Source organism: Mytilus galloprovincialis, chromosome 14, assembly GCF_965363235.1.
Source record: "Mytilus galloprovincialis chromosome 14, xbMytGall1.hap1.1, whole genome shotgun sequence".
Classification (NCBI taxonomy): Eukaryota; Metazoa; Mollusca; class Bivalvia; order Mytilida; family Mytilidae; genus Mytilus; species Mytilus galloprovincialis.
Window position 1 is genome coordinate 52,932,303 of NC_134851.1, and position 23,077 is coordinate 52,955,379.

The window sequence follows — 23,077 nt, forward strand, 5'->3', positions numbered from 1 at the left end:
GACATTCGTGAGATTCAGTTTATGGTAGGGTTGGAGACACTGGATCATAAACAATTACAATCAAAAGCAATTCGAATTTTAAAGGAAAAACACAGAACTGTTCGAGATAAACAGTCAATATTTAACCCAAAATTTGAACATTACACATTCCTGTGAAAAATCTGGAGTGATGCTGGTTGCTGTAGAAGGTGAAAATTTCCTTCAACTTAAACAAGGAAAATTCACTTCTTTGAAAACAAAATCATTATATTTGTTATAAAGTTGGATTCAAGCATCCCTCACTCTCTTTTGTTAGGTATTAAGCAGCCATTGTTTCAGTCTGTGTATTTTTGTTTATCTATTTTTGACCTCTTAGATTGATTGATTGATTGGTGTTAAATGCCACTTTCATCACAATTGTGTATTTAGTGGCTGTCAGTTTTTATTAATGGAGGAAGCCAGAGATATCCATGATTTTCGGTAGGAAAACTGACAATCCTAGTCAATCAAGAGTGTACTTGAGTGGGAGTACTTGACCTCTGGATGTATTATGGTTATTTGTGTTGGGTTGCTGTCTTATTGTTGTTTACTTAGTGTCTTGTATTCCTTGGTCTTTGGTTTCAACACTATTATTTGAGCAAAGCACATCATCTTTATAAACTGGACTGTCTTACATCTCTAAATTGTGTAGTTCCTCATTAGCTAATATAGTTTGCACATCAGAAAGTTGATCACATTTAATTTTCCACACTTATTTCTATAATGCTTCAATCTATTACTTATATATTTTGGATAAAGACACATTATAAGTAGTTACAAACTGAGTTCTGGTTGAGGAGTTTTATTGATAATATTAAATTCCTAATTACATCAATAACAACTCTGTCCAAATTAATAGGTACATTGAAAATTCACCAGACCTCTCAATTAAATGCTTGTCCCAAATATGTGTTAACTAGTCCATGGTTTCTACCAGTAGGGGAAGGTGTATTGTATCTTGAATACACTCAGAATAATTGTTTAAACACAAAAAAATCAATCAATCAATTATATTATTACTTTATGTGTGGTGTTGGTCATTGAACATTTGTATACTGTTCATATCTGATGTCTTTGGACAAGCCGATTTAAATGCAACAGGACTAACCAGTCAACAAGCTTGGCAGTTCAAAGGTCAGTGGAAAACAATACATGTTGACAGCAAAACAAAAAACCCAACAGAATGAAGTTCTAATTCATAGTTTATCCCTCAGTGGCTGAGTGGCTTGGTATTTCATCTTCTGTATCACCAGCCTGTCAAGAGGTTGCGTGTTTGATCCACGATGAGCAGGTGCATATGCTTGCAATCTTTATTGACTAGGATTGGTAGTCTTCCTGCCTCAGGGTAGTGTTTCTCTCCAGGCACTTGGCCTTCCTCCACCAATAAAACTTGACACCACGAGAAAGCAATTCGTGTTGAATATATTATATGACAATCAGCCAACTACCAGTTACACATTGGGCCATAAACGAAATGTGTGAAAATAGGTCATATTTCTTATCGAATACTGATCCCCGGTACTTGATATTTGGTACCAACTTCGTAAAGCTAGGTGTGATGTGTTTTACATTTGTTTAAATGCTGTGTGTAGATTATTTTCATATCTATTATTTCCTTTAAATGTAATGCATAGGGGTAAAATTTAAATATCTTTTTCTTAGTAATAACAAATGAGTCTTGTTTTACACAATAAACATGTCTACTTACTTAATACTTCTCACCCTATGATAAATTCTTTGGCACTAAGACCATGTGAAACATTTTTTCTTGTGCTAATTCAATTTAATTTAATTCTTGATTGTGATGCCTATCTTCAACTTTAGAGCCTTCATGAGCAAAAGACACTAAAAATAAGAGATTTTTTCTTTGATTGTAATGCATCTCTACAATTTTTTATTGTATTTCAGTCCATCATTAGTTAAGCTTCATACTAGAGAGTAGTGACTGACTGCAATTTGTTAAAACTCAACTTAACAGTCATGTGGATTTCATTGTCCTTTCATCTGTCCGTCCATAAATCTCATTACATATTGCATTGCTTATGTTTTGAGGATAATTATATGGTGTAACCAAGTTTTAGATCTGATGGGCAGTCTCTTCATCTTTGAATCCCCATTGAAATGGAATTTTGTATGCCCCCGCCAAAATTGGTTACAACTTGTTTATTTCTGAAAACACTGTCATGTGATAGAGGCAATAAAACTTTAAGTATTGAACCTATGCTATTATATTCACCCATCTTAAAAAGAAATTCAACTGAAAAGTAAGTATACTGTAATAAAGGCAACAGTAGTATACCACTGTTCAAAAGTCATATATCGATTAAGAGAAAACAAATCTGGGTTACTAAAACCAAGGGAAACACATCAACTATAAGAGAAAAACAGCCGAACAACAGGCACACTGAACTTCAACCAAAAATAAACCCAAAATACGTAGAAACAGACTATTTGAAAAGAACTGACTTGGTACTGGACATTTTAGAAAAAAATGGTTGGTTGAACCTGGTTTTATAGTATTTTAGTTATTTAATTACAATTTTTTTTATAATTTTAGAAACAGCCCCTCAACCAGAGGAAGAAGCTGAATTAGTGCCTGCCGAGGAGACAAAAGTTTTGGAGGGTCAGGACATTGAAGTACCTGATAAAGTGATTACATCTACAACAGAAATCACAACATTAGACACTACTGGAAGTGATATCATCACTTCTGAGACGGAGGAAGTTTCTTTCGAAATTGTAACAAAGGAAACAGCAGAGACTGTTTCAGAAGAATTTACGATAGAAGAGACACCTCTTCCTGAGGAGAAGGAAGTTCCTCTCAAGGCGACAGTTCCCGAAGTCTCCCAAACGTTCACAGAGGAGACTGAGGTTTTGATAAGCCGAGAAACTCAACCAGAGGATGTTTCCCTCACAGCTACACTTCCAGAAGTCTCTGAGACTATTACCGAAGAGACTGAGATCTTAATAAGTGAGGAAACTAAACCAGAAGACATTAAAGAGGAAATTACTATTGAGGAACAACTGTGTCAGCCCAAGGAGGAACTTCCTCAGTTCGAAGAGGCTCCCGAGGAGGAGAAACCAGATATAATTGAACAGGAAGAGGAAGTGCCTACCTCGCTCACTGGGGAGGCTCCAGTATTTACAACAAAATTACAACATTTTAATATTCCTGAAGGACAAACAGTTAAATTTATCTGTATTGTTAAAGGAATACCCCGCCCAGATGTCACATGGATCCTTGACGATCATCCAATCACAGATGCTGTTACATACAAGACAGAATATCTTTCTGATGGTACTTGCACTTTAGAAATAGAAGAAACCTTTAAAGAGGATGAAGGAGAATACATATGTAAAGCCACCAATACATTTGGTTCAGCAAAAACAACAGCTAACTTGACATTGAAAGGTATGTTTGTTACAATAGTGGCTTTGATATCATTTGGGTTTCATTAAAAACACATTGGAAAACATAAGTATAGAAGAAAACATTAAAATTTAGCATTTAATAGATAATTGCGTTTTTCACTGGTCAGAATTACCTTTTTTTTTCAATTTTTTGTATAATTAAAAGTATGAGATACTTAAAGTTTAAACAGTTGGGAACAATCAAATATTTTGGAAAGACGACTAGTATTTTCATATCTTGAAAATGTTGAAAAAGGAAAATATTTAGTTGGTATCCGGAAACCAATTTCATAATTATTTTTTTTAATATTAAAATACAAGTTATTAGATTTGACTGTGTTTTTTCCTATTACATTTCTCCTTGATATGAGTCATGTCCTAAGTCCTATGTCTTAAAAGGAACGTTCTAATCCCAAGTTTTTCCTCCTTTCAAACATTCCCTTGAGTTTTCTATGTGGTCTAGTCATACCTTATGTGAAGTTAAATAAAGTTCAACCAATTGTTATGCTTCCTTTGTTTCCCTTGGTGAGCATTTCAAGTTTTACAGTTGAATGACTTTAAAATTATTATGAGATTTATGTTTTGTAATGTTAAAAAAACTGTGGTTAAGATAAGGGAATATTATCTGCATATTCTATTTCACTCATGAAAAATTGTGAATATATAGCTCTTTGATAATGTTTCCTTTTTCAAGAAAATTAGTTAACTTATTAATCATATACTGTGGATTTATTTATTTTTATGAGTTCAAATTTTTGCGAAATGAGTAAAGAATAAATTGTGGAAATTTTATTTTGTGTTTTTGTCAAATTATGCATATAAGCATAAAAAAATGTATTTTGTTGAACATTTTAATTTGTGGTTCATCAATTTGAAAGAAATTCATAAAAATTGGTATCCCACATATAATAATGAATTCAAGGTATGCTGTACCAGGATACAGTTGAAAATAAATTCTTAAAACTCAGAAAAAGTATTTTTTATTAAGGATTAAGTATAATATCAAATTAAGTTTAATTTTAAGTAAGATAAATATAAAAATGTATGAACAAACTAAATGTATGCATATAAAGAATGAAAGATATTAAGGACTGGTAAGTTGCTTATGTCTTAAGTATTTTAATATTAATTCATCTTAGAACTTCCTGAGATTGAAGTTACTAAAGAGGATGTAGAATCAGTGGCACAGGAAGTAGAATCAGAGGAAAAACCGGTATTTGAGATTTCTGTTGAGGAGGAAGCTGAAATAATGGCTCCTTCTCAAGAGACCATAACCATCGTAAGAGAAACGATAACAAAAGAAAGTAGTAAAAAACTGATTGAACAGTATTCAGAAACTGTAGAAGAAGTTAAAAAACCAATCGGAAAGGGTGAAGAGACACCTGAAGAAAAATTCAGGACAGAAATACAACTAAAACCAGAAGAAGAGGCCCCTGAAGAAATATTCAAAGAATCAATAGAAATTGAAAAGAAACCAGGCTTTGAAGAGGTACAACTAGATATCACTGTTGATAAAACAATAACCGAAACTGTGACAAAGGTTACAGAAACTACAACTGAAACTGTAGAAGAGGTTGAAATTGTTGGACCTGAGGAAGAGGTCATTGTCACTGAGAGAGAAACACTTGAAATCAGTGAGAAACCAGAGGAAACAGAAGAAGTCATTGTTGAACAACCCGAAGACAAACCAATCGAAAAGGTTGAAGAGACACCTGAAGAAAAATTCAGGACAGAAATAGAACTAAAACCAGAAGAAGAGGCCCCTGAAGAAATATTCAAAGAATCAATAGAAATTGAAAAGAAACCAGACTTTGAAGAGGTACAACTAGATATCACTGTTGATAAAACAATAACCGAAACTGTGACAAAGGTTACAGAAACTACAACTGAAACTGTAGAAGAGGTTGAAATTGTTGGACCTGAGGAAGAGGTCATTATCACTGAGAGAGAAACACTTGAAATCAGTGAGAAACCAGAAGGAACAGAAGAAGTCATTGTTGAACAACCTGAAGACAAACCAATCGAAAAGGTTGAAGAGACACCTGAAGAAAAATTCAGGACAGAAATAGAACTAAAACCAGAAGAAGAGGCCCCTGAAGAAATATTCAAAGAATCAATAGAAATTGAAAAGAAACCAGACTTTGAAGAGGTACAACTAGATATCACTGTTGATAAAACAATAACCGAAACTGTGACAAAGGTTACAGAAACTACAACTGAAACTGTAGAAGAGGTTGAAATTGTTGGACCTGAGGAAGAGGTCATTGTCACTGAGAGAGAAACACTTGAAATCAGTGAGAAACCAGAAGAAACAGAAGAAGTTATTGTTGAACAACCCGAAGACAAACCAATCGAAAAGGTTGATGAGACACAAGAAGAACAATTCAGGACAGAGATAGAACTAAAACCAGAAGAAGAGGCCCCTGAAGAAATATTCAAGGAATCAATAGAAATTGAAAAGAAACCAGACTTTGAAGAGGTACAACTAGATATCACTGTTGATAAAACAATAACCGAAACTGTGACAAAGGTTACAGAAACTACAACTGAAACTGTAGAAGAGGTTGAAATTGTTGGACCTGAGGAAGAGGTCATTGTCACTGAGAGAGAAACACTTGAAATCAGTGAGAAACCTGAAGAAACAGAAGAAGTCATTGTTGAACAACCCGAAGACAAACCAATCGAAAAGGTTGAAGAGACACCTGAAGAAAAATTCAGGACAGAAATAGAACTAAAACCAGAAGAAGAGGCCCCTGAAGAAATATTCAAGGAATCAATAGAAATTGAAAAGAAACCAGACTTTGAAGAGGTACAACTAGATATCACTGTTGATAAAACAATAACCGAAACTGTGACAAAGGTTACAGAAACTACAACTGAAACTGTAGAAGAGGTTGAAATTGTTGGACCTGAGGAAGAGGTCATTGTCACTGAGAGAGAAACACTTGAAATCAGTGAGAAACCAGAAGAAACAGAAGAAGTTATTGTTGAACAACCCGAAGACAAACCAATCGAAAAGGTTGAAGAGACACCTGAAGAAAAATTCAGGACAGAAATGGAACTAAAACCAGAAGAAGAGGCCCCTGAAGAAATATTCAAAGAATCAATAGAAATTGAAAAGAAACCAGACTTTGAAGAGGTACAACTAGATATCACTGTTGATAAAACAATAATCGAAACTGTGACAAAGGTTACAGAAACTACAACTGAAACTGTAGAAGAGGTTGAAATTGTTGGACCTGAGGAAGAGGTCATTGTCACTGAGAGAGAAACACTTGAAATCAGTGAGAAACCAAAAGAAACAGAAGAAGTTATTGTTAAACAACCCGAAGACAAACCAATCGAAAAGGTTGATGAGACACAAGAAGAACAATTCAGGACAGAGATAGAACTAAAACCAGAAGAAGAGGCCCCTGAAGAAATATTCAAGGAATCAATAGAAATTGAAAAGAAACCAGACTTTGAAGAGGTACAACTAGATATCACTGTTGATAAAACAATAATCGAAACTGTGACAAAGGTTACAGAAACTACAACTGAAACTGTAGAAGAGGTTGAAATTGTTGGACCTGAGGAAGAGGTCATTGTCACTGAGAGAGAAACACTTGAAATCAGTGAGAAACCAAAAGAAACAGAAGAAGTTATTGTTAAACAACCCGAAGACAAACCAATCGAAAAGGTTGATGAGACACAAGAAGAACAATTCAGGACAGAGATAGAACTAAAACCAGAAGAAGAGGCCCCTGAAGAAATATTCAAGGAATCAATAGAAATTGAAAAGAAACCAGACTTTGAAGAGGTACAACTAGATATCACTGTTGATAAAACAATAACCGAAACTGTGACAAAGGTTACAGAAACTACAACTGAAACTGTAGAAGAGGTTGAAATTGTTGGACCTGAGGAAGAGGTCATTGTCACTGAGAGAGAAACAATTGAAATCAGTGAGAAACCAGAAGAAACAGAAGAAGTTATTGTTGAACAACCCGAAGACAAACCAATTGAAAAGGTTGAAGAGACACCTGAAGAAAAATTCAGGACAGAAATAGAACTAAAACCAGAAGAAGAGGCCCCTGAAGAAATATTCAAGGAATCAATAGAAATTGAAAAGAAACCAGACTTTGAAGAGGTACAACTAGATATCACTGTTGATAAAACAATAACCGAAACAGTGACAAAGGTTACAGAAACTACAACTGAAACTGTAGAAGAGGTTGAAATTGTTGGACCTGAGGAAGAGGTTATTGTCACTGAGAGAGAAACACTTGAAATCAGTGAGAAACCAGAAGAAACAGAAGAAGTTATTGTTGAACAACCCGAAGACAAACCAATCGAAAAGGTTGATGAGACACAAGAAGAACAATTCAGGACAGAGATAGAACTAAAACCAGAAGAAGAGGCCCCTGAAGAAATATTCAAGGAATCAATAGAAATTGAAAAGAAACCAGACTTTGAAGAGGTACAACTAGATATCACTGTTGATAAAACAATAACCGAAACTGTGACAAAGGTTACAGAAACTACAACTGAAACTGTAGAAGAGGTTGAAATTGTTGGACCTGAGGAAGAGGTCATTGTCACTGAGAGAGAAACACTTGAAATCAGTGAGAAACCAGAAGAAACAGAAGAAGTTATTGTTGAACAACCCGAAGACAAACCAATCGAAAAGGTTGAAGAGACACCTGAAGAAAAATTCAGGACAGAAATAGAACTAAAACCAGAAGAAGAGGCCCCTGAAGAAATATTCAAAGAATCAATAGAAATTGAAAAGAAACCAGACTTTGAAGAGGTACAACTAGATATCACTGTTGATAAAACAATAACCGAAACTGTGACAAAGGTTACAGAAACTACAACTGAAACTGTAGAAGAGGTTGAAATTGTTGGACCTGAGGAAGAGGTCATTGTCACTGAGAGAGAAACACTTGAAATCAGTGAGAAACCAGAAGAAACAGAAGAAGTTATTGTTGAACAACCCGAAGACAAACCAATCGAAAAGGTTGATGAGACACAAGAAGAACAATTCAGGACAGAGATAGAACTAAAACCAGAAGAAGAGGCCCCTGAAGAAATATTCAAGGAATCAATAGAAATTGAAAAGAAACCAGACTTTGAAGAGGTACAACTAGATATCACTGTTGATAAAACAATAACCGAAACTGTGACAAAGGTTACAGAAACTACAACTGAAACTGTAGAAGAGGTTGAAATTGTTGGACCTGAGGAAGAGGTCATTGTCACTGAGAGAGAAACACTTGAAATCAGTGAGAAACCAGAAGAAACAGAAGAAGTTATTGTTGAACAACCCGAAGACAAACCAATTGAAAAGGTTGAAGAGACACCTGAAGAAAAATTCAGGACAGAAATAGAACTAAAACCAGAAGAAGAGGCCCCTGAAGAAATATTCAAGGAATCAATAGAAATTGAAAAGAAACCAGACTTTGAAGAGGTACAACTAGATATCACTGTTGATAAAACAATAACCGAAACTGTGACAAAGGTTACAGAAACTACAACTGAAACTGTAGAAGAGGTTGAAATTGTTGGACCTGAGGAAGAGGTCATTGTCACTGAGAGAGAAACACTTGAAATCAGTGAGAAACCAGAAGAAACAGAAGAAGTTATTGTTGAACAACCCGAAGACAAACCAATCGAAAAGGTTGAAGAGACACCTGAAGAAAAATTCAGGACAGAAATAGAACTAAAACCAGAAGAAGAGGCCCCTGAAGAAATATTCAAAGAATCAATAGAAATTGAAAAGAAACCAGACTTTGAAGAGGTACAACTAGATATCACTGTTGATAAAACAATAACCGAAACTGTGACAAAGGTTACAGAAACTACAACTGAAACTGTAGAAGAGGTTGAAATTGTTGGACCTGAGGAAGAGGTCATTGTCACTGAGAGAGAAACACTTGAAATCAGTGAGAAACCAGAAGAAACAGAAGAAGTTATTGTTGAACAACCCGAAGACAAACCAATCGAAAAGGTTGATGAGACACAAGAAGAACAATTCAAGACAGAGATAGAACTAAAACCAGAAGAAGAGGCCCCTGAAGAAATATTCAAGGAATCAATAGAAATTGAAAAGAAACCAGACTTTGAAGAGGTACAACTAGATATCACTGTTGATAAAACAATAACCGAAACTGTGACAAAGGTTACAGAAACTACAACTGAAACTGTAGAAGAGGTTGAAATTGTTGGACCTGAGGAAGAGGTCATTGTCACTGAGAGAGAAACACTTGAAATCAGTGAGAAACCAGAGGAAACAGAAGAAGTTATTGTTGAACAACCCGAAGACAAACCAATCAAAAAGGTTGAAGAGACACCTGAAGAAAAATTCAGGACAGAAATAGAACTGAAACCAGAAGAAGAGGCCCCTGAAGAAATATTCAAGGAATCAATAGAAATTGAAAAGAAACCAGACTTTGAAGAGGTACAACTAGATATCACTGTTGATAAAACAATAACCGAAACTGTGACAAAGGTTACAGAAACTACAACTGAAACTGTAGAAGAGGTTGAAATTGTTGGACCTGAGGAAGAGGTCATTGTCACTGAGAGAGAAACACTTGAAATCAGTGAGAAACCAGAAGAAACAGAAGAAGTTATTGTTGAACAACCCAAAGACAAACCAATCGAAAAGGTTGAAGAGACACCTGAAGAAAAATTCAGGACAGAAATAGAACTAAAACCAGAAGAAGAGGCCCCTGAAGAAATATTCAAGGAATCAATAGAAATTGAAAAGAAACCAGACTTTGAAGAGGTACAACTAGATATCACTGTTGATAAAACAATAACCGAAACTGTGACAAAGGTTACAGAAACTACAACTGAAACTGTAGAAGAGGTTGAAATTGTTGGACCTGAGGAAGAGGTCATTGTCACTGAGAGAGAAACACTTGAAATCAGTGAGAAACCAGAAGAAACAGAAGAAGTTATTGTTGAACAACCCGAAGACAAACCAATTGAAAAGGTTGAAGAGACACCTGAAGAAAAATTCAGGACAGAAATAGAACTAAAACCAGAAGAAGAGGCCCCTGAAGAAATATTCAAGGAATCAATAGAAATTGAAAAGAAACCAGACTTTGAAGAGGTACAACTAGATATCACTGTTGATAAAACAATAACCGAAACTGTGACAAAGGTTACAGAAACTACAACTGAAACTGTAGAAGAGGTTGAAATTGTTGGACCTGAGGAAGAGGTCATTGTCACTGAGAGAGAAACACTTGAAATCAGTGAGAAACCAGAAGAAACAGAAGAAGTTATTGTTGAACAACCCGAAGACAAACCAATCGAAAAGGTTGAAGAGACACCTGAAGAAAAATTCAGGACAGAAATAGAACTAAAACCAGAAGAAGAGGCCCCTGAAGAAATATTCAAAGAATCAATAGAAATTGAAAAGAAACCAGACTTTGAAGAGGTACAACTAGATATCACTGTTGATAAAACAATAACCGAAACTGTGACAAAGGTTACAGAAACTACAACTGAAACTGTAGAAGAGGTTGAAATTGTTGGACCTGAGGAAGAGGTCATTGTCACTGAGAGAGAAACACTTGAAATCAGTGAGAAACCAGAGGAAACAGAAGAAGTTATTGTTGAACAACCCGAAGACAAACCAATCAAAAAGGTTGAAGAGACACCTGAAGAAAAATTCAGGACAGAAATAGAACTGAAACCAGAAGAAGAGGCCCCTGAAGAAATATTCAAGGAATCAATAGAAATTGAAAAGAAACCAGACTTTGAAGAGGTACAACTAGATATCACTGTTGATAAAACAATAACCGAAACTGTGACAAAGGTTACAGAAACTACAACTGAAACTGTAGAAGAGGTTGAAATTGTTGGACCTGAGGAAGAGGTCATTGTCACTGAGAGAGAAACACTTGAAATCAGTGAGAAACCAGAAGAAACAGAAGAAGTTATTGTTGAACAACCCGAAGACAAACCAATCGAAAAGGTTGAAGAGACACCTGAAGAAAAATTCAGGACAGAAATAGAACTAAAACCAGAAGAAGAGGCCCCTGAAGAAATATTCAAAGAATCAGTAGAAATTGAAAAGAAACCAGACTTTGAAGAGGTACAACTAGATATCACTGTTGATAAAACAATAACCGAAACTGTGACTAAGGTTACAGAAACTACAACTGAAACTGTAGAAGAGGTTGAAATTGTTGGACCTGAGGAAGAGGTCATTGTCACTGAGAGAGAAACACTTGAAATCAGTGAGAAACCAGAAGAAACAGAAGAAGTTATTGTTGAACAACCCGAAGACAAACCAATCGAAAAGGTTGATGAGACACAAGAAGAACAATTCAAGACAGAGATAGAACTAAAACCAGAAGAAGAGGCCCCTGAAGAAATATTCAAGGAATCAATAGAAATTGAAAAGAAACCAGACTTTGAAGAGGTACAACTAGATATCACTGTTGATAAAACAATAACCGAAACTGTGACAAAGGTTACAGAAACTACAACTGAAACTGTAGAAGAGGTTGAAATTGTTGGACCTGAGGAAGAGGTCATTGTCACTGAGAGAGAAACACTTGAAATCAGTGAGAAACCAGAGGAAACAGAAGAAGTTATTGTTGAACAACCCGAAGACAAACCAATCAAAAAGGTTGAAGAGACACCTGAAGAAAAATTCAGGACAGAAATAGAACTGAAACCAGAAGAAGAGGCCCCTGAAGAAATATTCAAGGAATCAATAGAAATTGAAAAGAAACCAGACTTTGAAGAGGTACAACTAGATATCACTGTTGATAAAACAATAACCGAAACTGTGACAAAGGTTACAGAAACTACAACTGAAACTGTAGAAGAGGTTGAAATTGTTGGACCTGAGGAAGAGGTCATTGTCACTAAGAGAGAAACACTTGAAATCAGTGAGAAACCAGAAGAAACAGAAGAAGTTATTGTTGAACAACCCAAAGACAAACCAATCGAAAAGGTTGAAGAGACACCTGAAGAAAAATTCAGGACAGAAATAGAACTAAAACCAGAAGAAGAGGCCCCTGAAGAAATATTCAAAGAATCAATAGAAATTGAAAAGAAACCAGACTTTGAAGAGGTACAACTAGATATCACTGTTGATAAAACAATAACCGAAACTGTGACAAAGGTTACAGAAACTACAACTGAAACTGTAGAAGAGGTTGAAATTGTTGGACCTGAGGAAGAGGTCATTGTCACTGAGAGAGAAACACTTGAAATCAGTGAGAAACCAGAAGAAACAGAAGAAGTTATTGTTGAACAACCCGAAGACAAACCAATTGAAAAGGTTGAAGAGACACCTGAAGAAAAATTCAGGACAGAAATAGAACTAAAACCAGAAGAAGAGGCCCCTGAGGAAATATTCAAGGAATCAATAGAAATTGAAAAGAAACCAGACTTTGAAGAGGTACAACTAGATATCACTGTTGATAAAACAATAACCGAAACTGTGACAAAGGTTACAGAAACTACAACTGAAACTGTAGAAGAGGTTGAAATTGTTGGACCTGAGGAAGAGGTCATTGTCACTGAGAGAGAAACACTTGAAATCAGTGAGAAACCAGAAGAAACAGAAGAAGTCATTGTTGAACAACCCAAAGACAAACCGATCGAAAAGGTTGAAGAGACACCAGAAGATCAATTCAGGACAGAAATAGAACTAAAACCAGAAGAAGAGGCCCCTGAAGAAATATTCAAGGAATCAATAGAAATTGAAAAGATACCAGACTTTGAAGAGGTACAACTAGATATCACTGTTGATAAAACAATAACCGAAACTGTGACAAAGGTTACAGAAACTACAACTGAAACTGTAGAAGAGGTTGAAATTGTTGGACCTGAGGAAGAGGTCATTGTCACTGAGAAAGAAACACTTGAAATCAGTGAGAAACCAGAGGAAACAGAAGAAGTTATTGTTGAACAACCCGAAGACAAACCAATCGAAAAGGTTGAAGAGACACCTGAAGAAAAATTCAGGACAGAAATAGAACTAAAACCAGAAGAAGAGGCCCCTGAAGAAATATTCAAAGAATCAATAGAAATTGAAAAGAAACCAGACTTTGAAGAGGTACAACTAGATATCACTGTTGATAAAACAATAACCGAAACTGTGACAAAGGTTACAGAAACTACAACTGAAACTGTAGAAGAGGTTGAAATTGTTGGACCTGAGGAAGAGGTCATTGTCACTGAGAAAGAAACACTTGAAATCAGTGAGAAACCAGAAGAAACAGAAGAAGTTATTGTTGAACAACCCGAAGACAAACCAATCGAAAAGGTTGAAGAGACACCTGAAGAAACATTCAGGACAGAAATAGAACTGAAACCAGAAGAAGAGGCCCCTGATGAAATATTCAAAGAATCACTAGAAATTGAAAAGAAACCAGACTTTGAAGAGGTACAACTAGATATCACTGTTGATAAAACAATAACCGAAACTGTGACAAAGGTTACAGAAACTACAACTGAAACTGTAGAAGAGGTTGAAATTGTTGGACCTGAGGAAGAGGTCATTGTCACTGAGAGAGAAACACTTGAAATCAGTGAGAAACCAGAAGAAACAGAAGAAGTTATTGTTGAACAACCCGAAGACAAACCAATCGAAAAGGTTGAAGAGACACCTGAAGAAACATACAGGACAGAAATTGAACTAAAACCAGAAGAAGAGACCCCTGAAGAAATATTCAAGGAATCAATAGAAGTTGAAAAGAAACCAGACTTTGAAGAGGTACAACTAGATATCACTGTTGATAAAACAATAACCGAAACTGTGACAAAGGTTACAGAAACTACAGCTGAAACTGTAGAAGAAGTTGAAATTGTTGGACCTGAGGAAGAAGTCATTGTCACTGAGAGTGAAACACTTGACATCAGTGAGAAACCAGAAGAAACAGAAGAAGTTATTGTTGATCAACCCGAAGAAAAACCTTTTGAGAAGGAAACTGAAATAATGGCTCCTTCTGAAGAGATAATTATAATGGAAAGAGAAACAATAACAAAGAAAAGAGTGAGTAAAACTGAGATAAAACAAGATGAACTTGTTAAACCTGAGAGTGAGTTGACTGTCACTGACAGTGAAACACTTGAAATCAGTGAGAAACCAAAAGAAGCAATTGTTGAACAACCAGAAGAAAAACCAATTGAGAAAGTTGAGGAGACAACTGAAGAAAAACCCAAGGAATCAGTTGAAATTGAAAAGAAACCAGACATGGATGAGGTAAAACTTGATATCACTGAAGAAGATGAACTTGAATTTGAAGAAGCAGCTGTTTTTGTTGATATAGAAGAAGTTGCAACAGTTTCTGAAGACATGAAGCCTGAATATAACATTGAGGATGAAGAAGATATTCAAGGATCCGTTTCTGACATTGTTGATATTACAGATGATGAACTTGAATCTGAAGGCCCGGATGTTGAAGGTTTTGTGATGGAAGCTCCTGAGGATGACTTCTTCTCAGAGGAAGAAGTCGAGGAGTTAGAGGAAGCAGAAGAAGTTGCAGAAGAAAAAGAGGAAACAATTGTTAAAGATTATGTTGTTGAGTTTCCAGAAGAGGAACTTCCTGAAGAAGATTATGTCATTCTTGATGTGGAAGACGCTAAAGGGGTCATCATAGGGAAAGAAGATGTTGAACTTTCAACTTTTGATCTTCTTGAAGAGACAGAAAAGGTTGAAAAAGTTGACAGTGTAGAAACTGTTTCTAAAGAAAAGTCAGAAATTTCTGAAATCACAATTGACACTGAAAAACCTACAGTTACTGAAATAATTGTTGATACAAAAGAAGAGAAATCAACAGAAGAAGAAACAACCTCAGTATCTGAGACAATTGAGGTCAGTGAAGTTATTCCTGAAGAAAAACCAGAAATCACTGAAATCACAATTGATACTGAAAAACCTACAGTTACTGAAATAACTGTTGATACAAAAGAAGAGAAATCAACAGAAGAAGAAACAACCTCAGTATCTGAGACAATTGAGGTCAGTGAAGTTATTCCTGAAGAAAAACCAGAAATCACTGAAATCACAATCGATACTGAAAAACCTACAGTTACTGAAATAACTGTTGATACAAAAGAAGAGAAATCAACAGAAGAAGAAACAACCTCAGTGATTGAGACAATTGAGGTCGGTGAAATTGTCCCAGAGGAAAAACCAGAAGTCATTGAAATCACAATCGATACTGAAAAACCTACAGTTACTGAAATAACTGTTGATACAAAAGAAGAGAAATCAACAGAAGAAGAAACAACCTCAGTATCTGAGACAATTGAGGTCAGTGAAGTTATTCTTGAAGAAAAACCAGAAATCACTGAAATCACAAATTATACAGAAAAACCATCTGTAACTGAAATAACTGTTGATACAAAAGAAGAGAAATCAACAGAAGAAGAAACAACCTCAGTATCTGAGACAATTGAGGTCAGTGAAGTTATCCCAGAGGAAAAACCAGAAATCTCTGAAATCACAATTGATACAGAAAAACCTACAGTTACTGAAATAACTGTTGATACAAAAGAAGAGAAATCAACAGAAGAAGAAACAATATCAGTATCTGAGACAGTTGAGGTCAGTGAAGTTATCCCGGAAGAAAAACCAGAAATCACTGAAATCACAATTGATACTGAAAAGCCTACAGTTACTGAAATAACTGTTGATACAAAAGAAGAAAAATCAACAGAAGATGAAACAATATCAGTATCCGAGACAATTGAGGTCAGTGAAGTTATTCCTGAAGGAAAACCAGAAATCACTGAAATCACAATTGATACAGAAAAACCAACTGTAACTGAAATAAATGTTGATACAAAAGAAGAGAAATCAACAGAAGAAGAAACAACCTCAGTATCTGAGACAATTGAGGTCAGTGAAGTTATTCCTGAAGAAAAACCAGAAGTCACTGAAATCACAATCGATACTGAAAAACCTACAGTTACTGAAATAACTGTTGATACAAAAGAAGAGAAATCAACAGAAGAAGAAACAACCTCAGTATCTGAGACAATTGAGGTCAGTGAAGTTATCCCAGAGGAAAAACGAGAAATCTCTGAAATTACAATTGATACTGAAAAACCTACAGTTACTGAAATAACTGTTGATACAAAAGAAGAGAAATCAACAGAAGAAGAAACAACCTCAATATCTGAGACAATTGAGGTCAGTGAAGTTATTCCTGAAGAAAAACCAGAAATCACTGAAATCACAATTGATACAAAAAAATCAACTGTTACTGAAATAACTGTTGATACAAAAGAAGAGAAATCAACAGAAGAAGAAACAACCTCAGTATCTGAGACAATTAAGTTCAGTGAAGTTATTCCTGAAGAAAAACCAGAAATCTCTGAAATTACAATCGACACAGAAAAACCAACTGTAACTGAAATAACTGTTGAAACTAAAGAAGAGAAATCAACAGAAGAAGAAACAACCTCAGTGACTGAGACAATTGAGGTCAGTGAAGTTATTCCTGAAGAAAAACCAGAAATCACTGAAATCACAATTGATACAGAAAAACCAACTGTAACTGAAATAACTGTTGATACAAAGGAAGAGAAATCAACAAAAGAAGAAACAACATCAGTATCTGAGACAATTGAGGTCAGTGAAGTTATTTCTGAAGAAAAACCAGAAATCACTGAAATCACAATTGATACAGAAAAACCAACTGTAACTGAAATAACTGTTGATACAAAAGAAGAGAAATCAACAGAAGAAGAAACAACATCAGTATCTGAGACAATTGAGGTCAGTAAAGTTATTCCAGAAGAAAAACCAGAAATCACTGAAATCACAATTGATACAGAAAAACCAACTGTAACTGAAATAACTGTTGATACAAAGGAAGAGAAATCAACAAAAGAAGAAACAACATCAGTATCTGAGACAATTGAGGTCAGTGAAGTTATTTCTGAAGAAAAACCAGAAATCACTGAAATCACAATTGATACAGAAAAACCAACTGTAACTGAAATAACTGTTGATACAAAAGAAGAGAAATCAACAGAAGAAGAAACAACATCAGTATCTGAGACAATTGAGGTCAGTAAAGTTATTCCAGAAGAAAAACCAGAAATCACTGAAATCACAATTGATACAGAAAAACCAACTGTAACTGAAATAACTGTTGATACAAAGGAAGAGAAATCAACAGAAGAAGAAACAACATCAGTATCTGAGACAATTGAGGTCAGTGAAGTTATTCCTGAAGAAAAACCAGAAATCTCTGAAATCACAATTGATACAGAAAAACCAACTGTAACTGAAATAACTGTTGATACAAAGGAAGAGAAATCGACAGAAGAAGAAACAACCTCAGTATCTGAGACAATTGAGGTCAGTGAAGTTATTCCTGAAGAAAAAACAGAAATCACTGAAATCACAATTGATACAGAAAAACCAACTGTAACTGAAATAACTGTTGATACAAAGGAAGAGAAATCAACAGAAGAAGAAACAACATCAGTATCTGAGACAATTGAGGTCAGTGAAGTTATTCCTGAAGAAAAACCAGAAATCACTGAAATCACAATTGATACAGAAAAACCAACTGTAACTGAAATAACTGTTGATACAAAGGAAGAGAAATCAACAGAACAAGAAACAACCTCAGTATCTGAGACAATTGAGGTCAGTGAAGTTATTCCTGAAGAAAAACCAGAAATCACTGAAATCACAATTGATACAGAAAAACCAACTGTAACTGAAATAACTGTTGATACAAAGGAAGAGAAATCAACAGAACAAGAAACAACCTCAGTATCTGAGACAATTGAGGTCAGTGAAGTTATTCCTGAAGAAAAACCAGAAATCACTGAAATTACAATCGACACAGAAAAACCAACTGTAACTGAAATAACTGTTGAAACTAAAGAAGAGAAATCAACAGAACAAGAAACAACCTCAGTATCTGAGACAATTGAGGTCAGTGAAGTTATTCCTGAAGAAAAACCAGAAATCACTGAAATCACAATTGATACAGAAAAACCAACTGTAACTGAAATAACTGTTGATACAAAGGAAGAGAAATCAACAGAACAAGAAACAACCTCAGTATCTGAGACAATTGAGGTCAGTGAAGTTATTCCTGAAGAAAAACCAGAAATCACTGAAATCACAATTGATACAGAAAAACCAACTGTAACTGAAATAACTGTTGATACAAAGGAAGAGAAATCGACAGAAGAAGAAACAACCTCAGTATCTGAGACAATTGAGGTCAGTGAAGTTATTCCTGAAGAAAAACCAGAAATCACTGAAATCACAATTGATACAGAAAAACCAACTGTAACTGAAATAATTGTTGATACAAAAGAAGAGAAATCAACAGAAGAAGAAACAACCTCAGTATCTGAGACAATTGAAATCAGTGAAATTCTACCGGAGGAAAGACTACAAATTTCTGAACAGGCAGATATTGTTGTACCCAAGAAAATAGGAATGGATACTCTTGAAATTCATGTGGACAAAAAACCAGAAATGGAAAAACTAGACATTTTTGTTAAGGAAAAACCTGAGATGGAAAAGCTTTTCATTGAGAAAGACCATGACAATGAAGAGATTGCTATTTTCCTCGGTGGAAAGCCTACAGAAGTAGAAGAAAAACCTGAAGTTGAACTTGAATTTGTTGTTGAAGAGAAAGTTGAAATCATCCCAGAAGAGGAACAAACAGTTGAAGAAGTTTTAACTGAGGAGAAACCTCATATTGAAGAAACAGAAGTTATCATTGCAGATGATGAACAATTCCCAGAAATCTCAACTACTGGTTCCCTTACTGAAATATCTACTGAAATTGACAAACTCCCTTCTAAAGAGGCTGCAGTTGAAATAAGCAAACCAAAAACTGAGTTACAAGAAATTGATGTAACTATTGAGGAACAAAAAGAGGCAGCGACTATCACAAAAGAAGGTATTTGGTCTGCTGCTAAAATTAATACATTAGGTGCTGAGTTGCAGGCAGCATGACTAAATTTTCACGCTTTTGCATTGTGAAATAATGTGATCGAGGGAGCGGATAGGTCTTTATCACAGATAAATAAAATATAAAAATATGATACAATTAAATCTCTTTCATCCACACCCTCTCAGTCATGCATGAAGAAAAAAAGCTTTTCATGCTAGATTTACATGGTTGCAATTTGTGTGTTTCCCCCTCCAATGTTCTTAAATAAAAGTTAATTAAACTAACGGAATGTATTGTGTTATAAATCTTCTTGACAGGTAAGGTGTTTATGTATATCACAATTGATTACTTTGAAAATGCACGAACTCTTCTTTTAATCTTGAAATTCTGTCTTTAAACTGAAAATTTTTATTTCTGACTTATTTCTAAAATTCTTGAATGGCTGCTTAAAATATTTGAAAATTAAAAATTTAAATCTAATAGAGCCAGTTTTTGAAATGTGCATGAGTTTTGCATGATTTTTATATCGTTGTTTCAAACTATTTCAAGCAAGTGTTAAATTTATAAGAGTTAAATGATCAGTACTTTACTAGTTTTAATTAAGAATTTGATTTTAGATTTTTTTTTTTTTTTTTTTTTTTGTAATTAAGATTTTCCTAAAGAGATAAATATTAAAAAAAAGTTGCCCTTTGAAACAGTTTTCTTTGAAAATTACAATTTAGCAATCTTTTAAATTTCTGTAAACATTGACATAATTAGGGTTACTTCTTTACTTATGCAACAATACATTGTGTGGTGTGTTTGTAAATTTTTTTAAAAGAAGATCTACGGAAAACAAAATCAAACTGAATTGACTAAACAAGTTTATTTAAAATGTTAGAAAAAAAGAAATGAAACAATAAATGCAGACATCATGACAGAGGCCAGATCTTCAATTATGATGAAATGATATTAGTATTTATCAAATCTATCTACATCATGCCTTTCCGATTTATTAAAATATTCTAACGTTGACTATCACATGTTTTCTACAGCTCAAGAGACAGAACAGCCAGTTGAAGAAATTGAGGAGATTTCTGCTGATTTCAAGTTTGATCTCCAAGAAAAACCAGATGAAGGTAGGACGATTTGTCACTTTGTTTCTCTTGTTAACTATTAGAAGTATTACATATTTACCATGTGTATGGTCATTTCAACCTGTTTTCCTTGATTTCTGTGTCATGGATTGAACCTTTCCCAGTGTTTGGTAGTCTTAAAAAAATGTCTTTCCTATTCCTTATAGTATTAGGTAGAGAATTAAAAACTATTATATAGTATGGTATAGATTTTTAGTCAATTGCGTTTCCTCACATTCAAACTTGAATTCTGTTTCTTAACAACTATAATTAGAATTCATTTGATAAGGAAAAATAAACTATTAGTATGATTTTTTTTTGAAACAAAATTTTATGCAAAATGAAAATATCTATAAATAGTAAGGGGTTTACCTAATCAAACTGTCACATGATATAAACCAGTTAATTTCGTAAAAGATCTTAAAAATCAAAAATTAAAAGCTGTTTTTATCAAATTTTTTTATCAGACAAGAAAGTAAGTTTGAGAAACCTTTGTAATTACTGCTAGGCTCACATTGACATGTTCCGTATGATAAATATTGTGAAACAGAGTAACAGAAAGAGAAAGAAAAAAGTTGGTTATACAAACTTCTAACTTTTATTGTAGTGTTTCATTCATCACAAATGCTTTCTTATGATTGAAGCACATTTTATTCCTAAATTACATTTCTTTTTTGAACAATGAGTTAATAGTTTGATGTAAATTTTTACAAAAGTGTATCTTTTGTTAATCTGTGACAGTTTAATCTTCCTTAAAATTTGTGATAAATATTAATTTCACTGATCCATATTGGTCCTTTTATTTTGAATCATAAAACAATCATCACATTGCCTCTAAGTGTCTTATGATATATTGTTGCCTCTAAGTGTCTTATGATATATTGTGTCATTGGGTTGCTGTCACAGTATGTCTTATGATACATTGTGTCATTGGGTTGCTGTCACAGTATGTCTTATGATATATTGTGTCATTGGGTTGCTGTCACAGTATGTCTTATGATACATTGTGTCATTGGGTTGCTGTCACAGTATGTCTTATGATATATTGTGTCATTGGGTTGCTGTCACAGTATAGTACACACATTTTCTTTTATTCCTCTTTATGCTCCATATTTGTTTTTTTCTTAAGATAAATGTTACCGAAAAAATTCCATATCAATACTTTTATTTTTAGAATTCTTAAAACATATATAAGTAAAATAAACTTTTGAAATTAAAATTAAGTTTTATTAATTTATATATCTTAAGGAATAATGATAAGTCTGTAATGACCAGCTGTAGTTATAGGAATCTTGGTATGAATTTCCCCTCCACAGTGACTATCCAAACCCATGTTGTATACATTTTTCCTTATGTTTTCCCCTTTATATCCCAGATACCACTGAGATTGAACAGACAACATCTCTTAAGGAGGTGATTCAGAGTCAGATTTCTGTTCATGATAAAACATCCATATCACAGGTTTTAACTACCGACAAATTAGATCAATCAGAAATCGTCCTTGAAACTATGGTCGAGAAACCTGATGAAACTGAAGTTACCTTTGAATCTGAAGAAACTGTAACTACTGACATTGTGACTGAAGAGAAACCCGAGATCTCTAAGATCACTGTAGAAAAGGAGAAACCAGGAGTTTCAGAAATCACAATTGAAACTAAGGTAGAAAAACCTGAGGAAACTGAAGTTACTTTTGAATCGGAAGAAACAGTAGCTACTGAAGTTGTGACTGAAGAGAAACCCGAGATCACCAAGATTACTGTAGAAAATGAAAAACCAGGAGTTTCAGAAGTAACGTTTGAAACTAAGGTAGAAAAACCTGATGAAGCTATAGATACTCTTGAGGCAGAAGAATCTATGTCAGGGGAAGTAGAATTAGAGGAAAAACCAGTGTTTGAGACTTCTGATGAAAAGGAAACTGAAATAATGGCTCCTTCTCAAGAGACCATTACTATGTTTAGAGAGACAATAACAAGGGAAAAGGTTAGTAAGAAACAGATAAAACAATATGCAGAAACATTAGTTGAAAAGATAATGGAGGAGGTTGAAGGGACACATGAAGAAAACTTCAGGACAGAAATAGAACTAAAACCAGAAGAAGAGGCCTCTGAAGAAATATTCAATGAATCAATAGAAATTGAAAAGAAACCAGACTTTGAAGAGGTACAACTAGATATCACTGTTGATAAAACAATAACCGAAACTGTGACAAAGATTACAGAAACTACAACTGAAACTGTAGAAGAGGTTGAAATTGTTGGACCTGAGGAAGAGGTCATTGTCACTGAGAGAGAAACACTTGAAATCAGTGAGAAACCAGAAGAAACAGAAGAAGTTATTGTTGAACAACCCGAAGACAAACCAATCGAAAAGGTTGATGAGACACCAGAAGATCAATTCAGGACAGAAATAGAACTAAAACCAGAAGAAGAGGCCCCTGAAGAAATGTTCAAGGAATCAATAGAAATTGAAAAGAAACCAGACTTTGAAGAGGTACAACTAGATATCACTGTTGATAAAATAATAACCGAAACTGTGACAAAGGTTACAGAAACTACAACTGAAACTGTAGAAGAGGTTGAAATTGTTGGACCTGAGGAAGAGGTCATTGTCACTGAGAGAGAAACACTTGAAATCAGT

General features: G+C 34.5%; 4 protein-coding genes across 25 annotated transcripts in view; 2 read left to right on the top strand and 2 right to left on the bottom strand.

Moving 5' to 3' along the window:
- Window positions 1-23,077, top strand: part of LOC143058355 (uncharacterized) — a 295,609-nt gene that overhangs the window by 129,928 nt on the left and 142,604 nt on the right. For all 22 annotated transcript variants that reach the window (XM_076231837.1, XM_076231830.1, XM_076231829.1 and 19 more), the window contains 2 exons: window positions 2,576-3,430; window positions 20,360-20,443. In XM_076231837.1, the coding sequence (XP_076087952.1) occupies window positions 2,576-3,430; window positions 20,360-20,443 (939 nt within the window). The remainder of the gene's footprint in view (window positions 1-2,575; window positions 3,431-20,359; window positions 20,444-23,077) is intronic.
- On the bottom strand, window positions 5,491-6,751 carry LOC143059308 (uncharacterized; the record flags this gene model as incomplete). The annotated part of the gene is made up of 1 exon (XM_076232788.1): window positions 5,491-6,751. A coding segment is annotated over exon 1 (1,194 nt), but the record flags the coding sequence as incomplete, so codon positions are not given.
- Window positions 7,565-14,744, top strand: LOC143059309 (uncharacterized; the record flags this gene model as incomplete). Its single annotated transcript, XM_076232789.1, has 2 exons — window positions 7,565-14,647; window positions 14,715-14,744. Coding segments are annotated over 2 exons (7,113 nt in total), but the record flags the coding sequence as incomplete, so codon positions are not given.
- On the bottom strand, window positions 14,734-18,883 carry LOC143059310 (uncharacterized). Its single transcript, XM_076232790.1, has 3 exons — window positions 18,871-18,883; window positions 15,757-16,598; window positions 14,734-14,880 (listed from the first exon to the last, which is right to left on the bottom strand). The coding sequence occupies exons 1-3, from the start codon at window positions 18,881-18,883 to the stop codon at window positions 14,779-14,781; spliced, it is 957 nt and encodes a 318-aa protein (XP_076088905.1). The 3' UTR covers window positions 14,734-14,778.